The 10,472-nt window shown below is 54.2% G+C and overlaps 1 protein-coding gene across 1 annotated transcript; it reads left to right on the top strand.

Moving 5' to 3' along the window:
• The first annotated feature begins 3,381 nt into the window (after positions 1–3,381).
• On the top strand, positions 3,382–4,656 carry FOXB2 (forkhead box B2). Its single transcript, XM_067742416.1, has one exon. It carries the CDS (start codon positions 3,382–3,384, stop codon positions 4,654–4,656), a length of 1,275 nt encoding a protein of 424 aa, XP_067598517.1.
• The last annotated feature ends 5,816 nt before the right edge of the window (positions 4,657–10,472 follow it).

The following is a 10,472-nucleotide window of genomic DNA, read 5'->3' as shown; positions in this document are numbered from 1 at the left end:
GGGGGAGGACTTTCTACCCTTGACAAGTCCACCCGGAACGCGGAAGCTTGAGGCTTGCCGCGCACCGCTCGACCTCCGCGTCTGTGTTTTGGTCCGAGTTGCGGGGAGCCGCTCTGCCAGAAGAACGCCGTTGGCTCGCCGAGGCCGAAGGCGCCGGTCACGCGACTCGCGTCCCCAGGCGCCGAGCCCGAGGTGGTGGCGGCAGATCTGTGGGCTGGAACGAGCTTACCCAGCGAGAGGCCAACTCCAGCTTTAGTGTTGAGGTTATGAGCATGAGGCTGGTTCGGGGCACCCTTCAAGGGCCCCTTCCCATGCTGTCCCCAGACGCAGCGGAGTCCAAGTGCCCAACGAGAACGTCCTCAAGCTGCTCCCAAAGAGGAGGCACTGCTTTTTCGGGAGCCCGCGGAAAAGATATTCTCAACAAAATTTGTCTTTGCCCGCGCTGCGTGTAGGGCCAGGGCCGGAAGAACCTTTGAGCGCTGGGCACGCCGCGCTCCCACCAGCAGTCTTTGGGCGGCTCTTGGGCCTGGACAGGGCTGTTCTCGCACCGCGTCCGTCAAAGTAGAAGGGTACACCCGGCGCCAGCGGGCTCTAGCTGTCACTGGAGCTGTGGGCGTCCTCGTAATTCCTCCATGGCTTCGTGAGGCCAGGAGGCCGTCTGCTGCTTGGTTCCTTAAACTGCTTCAGCAGACCAAAAATCCCGCAGAAAACTCCGCTGGCGGAAGGAGCCTTCCCGGCAGGGAGCGTCAGCGAAAGCATCCTCCTCTGAAAGGGTCTCCTTTCCTTAGGACAGGCCAAGAGGCTGCTCTTTCGCCCCGGGTCTCTTTTGCACGCTTCCCTTTAACGCCTATTCTAAAACGTCTGCTGGCCTAGGAAAACTAACCAAATAGCACTAGCCAGAAATCCAGCTGCTGCCTAAAGATTAATATTATGAATCTGTTCCGCTCACCGCACTCCGGCGACCCGACGCGCAAACAGCCCTTCTTCTGGTCCTCCCCTCGGGCAGCTCGCCAAACGTCGGAAGCTAAAAACACTCGACCTGGCGTTGCCAACCAAGGTTGGAGAGCGAGGGGCAGTCTCCTGAGCAGTCTGGGCCAACGGCCTTCGGCCTCCAGATTTAGGCACAGAAAAGAAGAAATTAAAAACAGAATGAGTCACAGTCCCTGGTTGCTGCTTTCTCCTCAAATCTGCGAACTGGAAGGGACCCGTGAAATTTCCAACTTCAGACATCTCGTTTTACAAATAAAGAAACTGAGGCCTAGAGATGGGAAGAGGGTATATATATATATATATATATTTTTTTTTTTTTTTTGGTCTCCTCCTTCTTCTAAACTCTGCTTTTCCTCCCTGCCTAAGGGCAAAGGCAGCCGAAACCAGACTATAACTGCAGGTTCTCTCCAGTCAACTGGGATTCGCTCATGGGTGTGCAGGAAAGTGCAGAGCAGGAAACTGCTTCCGGGATCCCAGCAAGCACGGGGACCTCAGCGCTGCAGTTCATCCACCCTCACAGGTCACACCAGGGCCCTGTGGATTGGTCATTTTGACCTCCTACTTAATTTTAACTATCTCCCTTTCCCTCGACGTGCTCAGAATAGCAAGACTCCGCTCCGACACACCCAGGTGATGAGACCTCTGACCCCCCAAGCCCTCCTTCTGGCCCCAGCTCAGACGTCACCACCCAAAGAAACGCTTCACCCTGTCCCATCCACCCGCTCTTAATAGAGCCTCCATCCACCAAGCACTTAGTATTTACCCAACTTTCCCGGTTACTGTCAGTCTCTCCCACTAGACTGCGGTCTGGAGCGCAGAGAGCTGTCCCAGACCTCCACGTACCAGGCGCCTATCATTGGGCCCGACACTCAATTGGCGCGCAAGAAAACTGTGATGAAGTTGACATTTAGCGAAAACGGCCCTGGGTCTCCTCCGCTTTAGCTTTTCCCTCCAACCCTCCGGCCTTTGGGATTTCTTGAAGAGAAGAGACCTTGAGGCCACGCTGCTGCGAACTTGGCCCAGAGTGGCTAGTCCAGGAGGAAGGCAGTGTAAGGAGAGAGAAGCCCAGAGCTGGTAGGTGGGAAGAGGGACGACTGAAAGGGCGGGGACAGGCGGGAGATGCACGAGAGGAGCGAGAAAGCAGGCTCCTGTACCCCTCTGCCGTGCGTCGCGACCCGGGTGGGGTGCAGCGGCGGGGACCGCACCGGGCGCCGTGCCCCTCCCTGAGAACAGCCTGCGCCCCCCGCCCCACTCGGCCGCGGCTGGGGGCTGCGGAGCGGGTGGTAAATGCTGGGGGTGGGGCGCCCGCGCCGAGATGGAGGAGGGGGCGGGGGCGAGGCACGGCGCCTTCTCGCCCCTTCTTCAGCAAGAGACGCGGCGGCGGAGTCCCTCAGCCTCGGTCATGTGATAGTCTCGAAGCGCGAGCTGCGGGGGTCTCGGCGTCTCCGGGACCATTACAAAACGCAGCCAGGAGAGCGCGTCGCTGCCACAGCCGCCGCCGCCTCTCCAGCTCCAGACGGGCTCGGGAGAGCGGCAGCCGCCGCCGCGGCGCGGACGGCGGAGCCGCCACAGGCCAGGCCCGCGCCTTCCCGGCGTTCGCAGACGCCCCTTCCGCTCGCGCCCCGCGTCCAGAGCCCCCGCCCCTCGGCAGAGCCCGCAGGCGCCGCCGCAGCAGAAACCTCTAAACTTTTTCCCCCCAGGCGACCGCCTACAGCTCTATCCCAGTCTCCGCTGCGAGCCGCTGGAGAAAAGGGAGACGCGGGCTGCTGGAGCCGAGCTTCCTTCTCCTTACCTCGCCTCTCCCCTCCAGGAACACGAGAACTCCAGAGCGGACTAAGTGGCTGGTCAAGGGGCAGCGCTCAAGGCGCTGTTAACTCCCGCCCACCCCGGCCTCCTGGACAACGAGCGCCAACTCGATTTAAAGGGCTAGAGTCCTGACTGCCCAGTCCTTCCTCCCAGCTCTCTGGGCCTGCGCTTCCCTCGGACCGAGAAAAAGCAAAGAGGAGGCCGGAAGGGAACAGGGCCCTCCCCACTCCTTCTCCGCCAGCTCCCACGCTCAGCCTCTGGCCACCCGCGGGAAGACGCCGAGAGAGTGGCGGTGAAGCTGGCGCGCCCCGCCCGCGACTGTGCGCGCCAGTCGGCGACCGTCGGGGCCAGAAGTTGCGAGCGTCGGATTGCTAAACTGGGTCAAGAGGCCAAGCGCGGAGACCGCAGGCCGCTGAGAGAAGGCGGGAGAGAAACGGCGAGAGGGTCTGGGGGGGAAAGAGGGCGGGGTGGCGGGTCCGGGAGGGCGGAGTGGGGGTTAGTGGAGACAACCAGGCCCCGGGAGCGGGGTGCGGAGCGACGCTGCGGTCCACTGTGAGCCAGAGGGAGGTGGAGGCGCCAGGGGCGATGCCGCGGCCGGGGAAGAGTTCGTACAGCGACCAAAAGCCGCCCTACTCTTACATCTCGCTGACCGCGATGGCCATCCAGCACTCGGCCGAGAAGATGCTGCCTCTGAGCGACATCTACAAGTTCATCATGGAGCGCTTCCCCTACTACCGCGAGCACACGCAGCGTTGGCAGAACAGCCTCCGGCACAACCTCTCCTTCAACGACTGCTTCATCAAGATCCCGCGGCGGCCCGACCAGCCCGGCAAGGGCAGCTTCTGGGCATTGCATCCCGACTGCGGCGACATGTTCGAGAACGGCAGCTTCCTGAGGCGCCGAAAGCGCTTCAAGGTGCTGCGCGCTGACCACACTCACCTGCACGCGGGAAGCGCCAAGGGCGCGCCAGGCGCTGGCCCCGGAGGGCACCTGCACCCGCACCACCACCATCACGCTGCCGCGCACCACCACCATCACCACCACCCGCCCCAGCCGCCGCCGCCCCAGCCGCCGCCGCCGCCGCCGCCGCACATGGTGCATTATTTCCACCAGCAGCCGCCTCCGGCTCCGCAGCCGCCGCCGCACCTCGCGTCGCAGCCACCGCAGCAGCCGCCGCAGCCACCGCAGCCGTCTCACCCCGGCAAGATGCAGGAGGCGGCGGCCGTAGCGGCGGCGGCGGCAGCGGCGGCGGCGGCGGCCGTGGGCAGCGTGGGGCGCCTGTCACAGTTCCCGCCCTACGGGCTGGGCTCGGCCGCCGCCGCTGCTGCCGCCGCCGCCGCTGCGTCCACGTCGGGCTTCAAGCACCCGTTCGCCATCGAAAACATCATAGGCCGGGACTACAAGGGCGTGCTGCAGGCCGGCGGGCTGCCCTTGGCGTCCGTCATGCACCACCTGGGTTATCCCGTGCCGGGCCAGCTCGGCAACGTCGTCAGCTCCGTGTGGCCGCACGTCGGCGTCATGGATTCAGTGGCCGCGGCCACGGCCGCCGCGGCCGCCGCGGGCGTCCCCATGGGCCCGGAGTATGGGGCCTTCGGTGTACCGGTCAAGGCCCTGTGCCACTCGGCAAGCCAGAGCCTGCCTGCGGTGCCCGTGCCCATCAAGCCGACTCCTGCGCTGCCACCGGTGGCCGCGCTGCCCGCAGCGCTCGCTGTCCCCGCGGCCGCACAGCAGCCGCCGGCACCGTCCACCGTGTGCCCGGCGGCCGCCGCCTCACCCGCCGTCTCTCTGATGGAGCCCACCCCTCCGAGTGCGGCCGAGAGCAAAGGCGGCTCTCTGCACTCGGTGCTGGTGCATTCTTAGGGTACCCAGCGGGCTGAGAGAGACGAACGCATGGAGACTCACCTGGCCCTGGACCGCCGGAGAGGGCGAGGGCGCCCTGACCAGGTCGGGTAGAGCTGGCGAGCCCCAGCCTTTGCGGGAAAGGAAGGTATTTAAACAAACCCGAAAGTGGATTCTCCAGTGGTCTGAATAAATATAACACTTCTGGTGTCTGTGTTTATACTATGTTGTACAATCAGAATAATGAAAGCCAATTTTCAGGTAAGAGTTTCTATTGTAATTAAAATTATAAATCCGTAAGTTATGGGGGGGAGGGAACGAACGAGTTTGGGGAAGCCTCATTCCCTGGCATATTGGAATTGGATTTCTATTCTTACTCCCGGGAGCAGAAGATGGCAGGACTAAACCTCCCTGGGAGAAATCCAACAGAGAGTGACGATGAAACAGACCTCAGCCACCAAGTTTCTTCCCGCGGGTCTCAACCTCTCGTGAACAATGTCGCCTCTCGTGAACATTGTAGACAAAACTGCTATTCACTAAGAAAATCTCGTTTTATTTAAGAAGGAAAAGAGGGAGCATTTGATACCGTTATTTTCCTGGTCGGTGAAATGGACAAGGACACGGTAGCATGAATAAAGCCTCTTTGGGGGCAGTGGGAACCTCACGAAGGATCTTGGGAAACAGTTAAGTTTCTTGGCTCTGACCCGAGGGTCGAGAAGGATAGAAGGAACGGCTAAAGCAATTAGTTTGCACAAAAGAGAATGGCAGCAGCTTAAAGCGCAAAGCCCCAGATTCCAAAAGTAAGTTCGGGAAACATAACCAAAGAGAGACATTAAAGGAGACTTTCTACCTGCAATTCTTTTGTGAATCAATCGGATGAGACCGTTGAGGAGCCCCCAGACAATGTGAATTCCCATGATCCGTTACATTTGGGATTTTTGTTTTTAATCACTTGCATCACGGGATTTTGTTCCCCTAACTCAAGAATGCAAGAAAAACCTGCCACGTCACCCGACAATATTGCTCTTAACGTTTCCAGGAGCGTTTTGTGGCCGTTGCCTTCCAGCCTCCTCGGGACAGATGCGTGAGGATGACCGGTCACCTTTGCACGCTGCCTTCGATTTGGTATTCCGTGTGCTGTTTGGGCGCGTTCTTCTTTCAGGCGAACTCTTCAGTTTCAGATCCTGAATGGAAAAGAAACTTGCTTTGCCGCTGTTGCTCTTCCCCGTTTTTGAGACCCAGGAATAGCACTTTACTCGCAACAAACTTTTGGGAACGAATGGGGGGCAGGTAGGGAGAAGGCAGCTGTCCTTTGCCCCGAGTCACCTCTGGCCTTTGTCCGCGCCGCGTTCGGGTTGTGACTTTGTGCCAAGTTCATGTCTGCCTGTGTTGTACGCGGTGTTCTCCATTAAAGCTTCTCTCTGGATGTGGCGGTGTGAAGGTGTTTCGCTTCTCAAGAGACGAGGCCGCGGTTTGAGTGCCCACTGGGGGAAAGTCTGGGGACTTGGCAAATCCTCTTCCTCCCCTTCTTTTTCAACTTCTGAGCATCAAAGAGGGTGAGTTCACAGGCGAAGCGGCAGCTGGACAGGTTTCCTCCTCCGTGGCTCCTTTTGTCAGTTGGTTCAATATCTCTATCTGTTTTACCCGTTCTTCCGCTGCTTTCCTAGCTGAGCTCTAGTCCACCTCAGTGCAAGAGACTGGATTAGCAAAAACCCGCCACAGTGAATTTCTTCTGTTCCTACATGAGGTTTATTAGCAATAACCATCACCAGCCCCCAACACCCTTTCCCTTTTCTGAGAGCGGGCTATGGCCCGGGTCCCGGTGCCAGTGGGTGGGGGCTGGCGGCGCCCCATTAAGTATGCGGGGCGGGGAAGAGGGCGCCCGGACTCCGCCACTGCCGCCGAGGCCCACATTCCCAAGAAGCGCGCGCCCAGCCGCGGCGGCCTAGGGGACCTGTTGCGCATCCTCGGCAGCCTGGGGCCTGGAGGCAGAGAGCGCTGGGCCCTGGAGAAACGGCAGCGCCACAACACGTGCTCCTTGGAGAGGGCCTGCGAGCTGCAGACCCTGTGGTGCTGCGCGGGAAGGTGGCGGGACACCTCGAACAGGGGTCCATCTTAAACCAGCTTCACTGTGCCCAGCCAGGCCGGACAGAAGCCTCCTCTAACCTTTCATCAGAAGAAAACAAAGGACCAACGAGGTGACCTGATCATAGTAATGACACTGAGGGGATTTGGGTTACTTCTTAAAAATAAGAATTTCCACGCACCCCTTATTTACAAGTCCCATTGCAGCGTGCAGCTAAGTTTCGTCCTCGCCTGGGAGACAAGTCTCAGTTTAGGTCACTGCCTCCTTGGAGGCACAAACAACTCCAGTGTATCCTATCTCTCTAGCTTGAGACTTTGCAAGGTTCCCCGCAGGGTTTTCCTTTACACTAGTCTGAGGCTGTTGAAAGAAAGAAAAGGGGGAGCCACTGGCATGGGGATCATAGATTTGGGGTGACTTGGGAGCCTGGCTGCTTCGCCCACTTCTGGGTGAGTTGGTGCCTGAAAGCCCCAGGCTGGGACCCCTAGTTCAGGCGCAGCAAGTCACAGGGCCTGAAGAAGGGCAGTCGCTGGATCTCAGTTGTTTCTTCAAAAGAACATCACATCTCTTCTTCTTTATCCACCCGCCCCAAAAGGGCCAGTGTGCTTTTTAGCGGTGCCCATTGTCCCACTTCCGGGAGAGGGGCACAGTGCAAAGTGTCGTCCAGCACCCAGGGGACTGGCTTAAGTGACAGCCCCTCCTGAGAAGAGAGGAGCCTGTGGGCCAACTCGGCAGAGAAGGATGAGTAATTGACCTTCCGCATTCCTCAGACCCTCTTAGCAACCCAGCCTCACACCAACTCCCTGGAACCCCTCCTACCTCTGTGGGGAAAGCATGGTTGTTGTGTTTTGTTTTTACTGTAAAGAAATAGAGAAAGGAGAAGGGAAAGCAGAGTGAGCTGAGGGATGATTCTACTCAAGTTTTCATCCAAGAGGAGACCCTGGTACCCAACGGAAGCTATGCATGGCATTGAAGTTGGAGAACAAGGGGATTTATGTAAATATACAAAGGGGGAGGAGCTTTCTGTCAAAGTGCTGATCCTAAGGGAGGTCCCAGTTAAACCCCCAATACTGACAGAGCCCTGAAGACCCCCTCTTAACTAAGATGGATCTGCAATCTAACTGTAACTCTCAACTGAGTGGTGGTCTCATATGGTCTCACAGGTATTCTCTCTCTAGCTACATGTTGGAATAGAGAAAAAGTAAGTTCTGGACATAAGTGAGGTAGAAATAGAGGCACTTATAAACGTATGATCATCTCAGTTCACAAGATTAATAAAATCACTCTTGGTTTGCTAAGTACTGGTGGAGATAACCTGAAATTATGCTCCTGGTTTCCAGGATGATACAAAACACTGTAGTTGTTTAGCTTGTCCCCAACTTAATTGAATGCACAAAACCTTGAGAAACATGGGGAGAGGCAAAGAGGAGGGAGAAAGATTTTCATGTAGCTGCCCTTAAAATAAAAGAAAAAGGAAAACAACTTGGAATGATCTACTTGATTACATTCCCTTGGGAAGATGAGAAGAGAGCTGAGGGTCGAGGGAGAACGAAGCTATTTTAGCTGTGGTCCCTAGGAGAACAGGCCCTCCTGCAAAGGCCAGAATTGGCACAGTTGGCATCTGGCACTTAGGAAGCCTGTCAGTCAGGCTGGCTTGTGGTCAATTATCTCCTTAAGTAGACTGGCATTAGTCCAGCCAGGGCGGGGAGGGCTGGTTGCATCAGAGCCAGTTAGCTGGAAGTGGCACTGCGGAACTCCAAGTATCTTTGCATTGGGGGGTTTGGAAAGCTGATCAACACATCTCCCTCTGGGACTCAAAGGTGACACTTGCCTACTTGGCAATAGTACAGCAAGACTGCAGAAGAGGACAGAAACAGAATGCCTTAGGAAAAGAAACATTGACCACCAAAGCCACTAGTTCCCCTGAAATTCCATTCACCTGACAAAACTGCCATTTCTGAGATGCACAAAATTATACAGAGATCCCTGTAAATTGCGGTGGGATTTGACTCCTCCGTTGGTAAGAATTCTCATTCTTCATTGTACCTGACTATGAGATGGGCAGAAAGGCTAGTTTGGGGTCATGTTTAGGTTTGGATGATATGGCAAGGGTTTGAAGCAGTGTTAGCGCTCCTCAGACTAACACTAATTCACATGTGATTCTGCATGGGGTGTGGGGCAGGGTGGCGTAGATGTTGAAAATGAGAAACTAAAGAAATGGTTTCAAAAGCCAGTGATAACTTCTTTGTGGGTGAAGAGGCAGAGTGGGAATCCAAGTGGAGGTGGGAAGTCCTTGAATTCCAAAGGGCAAAACTGTTTCTCCAAGTCCAACATTTTCATTTTGTTCATTGAAAGTATTTTCATTAACTTTATCTTTAAAAGCTGAAATGCTAACTTATACTCTTTGGGGGAGATTGAAGAGATTTGTTTGGGATTTGAATTCAGTCTTAAGCCATTGTTTAAATGCTATGAGTTTGGCAAAACTCCAGATGTACTCTGTCCCAAGCACTTTTCCCCTTAACTATCCTCTGTGTATTTTAAGGAAAATTCAAGCCACATGTTGCTCTTTCCCCCTTGCATTCAAATGTAGTTTTATTGAATTTTAGCATAGTCCATGAAATTTAAATTCTGAGTTTTAAGCCATAATATATTCATATGATCTACAAGCAGTCACATGATATGCACATATATCATTAAGCAGAAAATAAAGCCTCTGAGAACTGTAGTCATATTATTATAGTAACATTTCTCTAAACTGAAGAGCCATGCTGAGAATGCCATATTAAGAAAGGATTTTATAAAATTATCAAAAAATTCAAAAAAGCTGACAGCAATCCATAAAAATATTTTTAAAAGAGTATTTCTTGGAAGATATTTTGGTTATGTTTAGTTTGAGCCAAATAGTTCTTGCCTACCACAAGGAACAGGTCTTTTGTGTGCACAAGACACCCAGGATTTGCTTGTAAGTCACAGATCTCATTATGGCAGCATCATTTAAAAGTGCTTTGGAATAGGATTTCCCATCTGAGCCACTTCCAGTCCTGTCAGCAACTTCGTAGACAACATGGTTTTACTGTTACTGAGAATGGATGCTTAGTAAGGAGCTGGAGAGCTGTAGTCCAGGCACAGCTGAACTAGATTCATTCCAAAAAGAATTCACAACATTGAAATACACAGATGAGAAAAGGAAGGAAGGAAGGAGGGACAGAGGGAACGAGGAAAGGGGAGAGGGAGAGAAGGAAAGAGGGAAGGAAGGGAGGAAGGAAGGGGAGAGAGAGAGAGAGAGACAAATGTGTGCATCTAATATTGACAAAGCAAAAAAATTTACAATTTTTAACATAGTACTGCTCTGGTTTTCTCTCAGGAAACTATAGATCAACTCTTTCAATGTATGTGACTATAACTACTTGACTGAAGTCGTTTTGCCTTGAAAGCAATATTCCTCTTCTTTTAGCACTTTTCTTAGCTAGAGAGGACAGGACATTGTATAACTAACTTGCAGCTCCATTTATTGCCTAAGAAGATGAAGCTTTAGTCTGCTGAAGAATTCAACCTAGGTGAGGATTTTGTGACATTAACTTTGCTGCAATTTATTTTATAGAGATTAACCTAAATCCCCATAAGGAAATGTTTAAATAAATGATGCTATTTGCATACTGTGGAATATCATTACAAATAATGCTTATGAAATTAAACTCATATAGAAAATGTTTATGAAATCCTATTGAAGGAATAAGCTCAACCCACTAATGTC

Source organism: Pseudorca crassidens, chromosome 7 (assembly GCF_039906515.1).
Source record: "Pseudorca crassidens isolate mPseCra1 chromosome 7, mPseCra1.hap1, whole genome shotgun sequence".
Lineage (NCBI taxonomy): Eukaryota > Metazoa > Chordata > Mammalia > Artiodactyla > Delphinidae > Pseudorca > Pseudorca crassidens.
The sequence above is the reverse complement of the archived record's forward strand: the minus strand, read 5'-3'. Positions and strand labels throughout refer to the sequence as shown.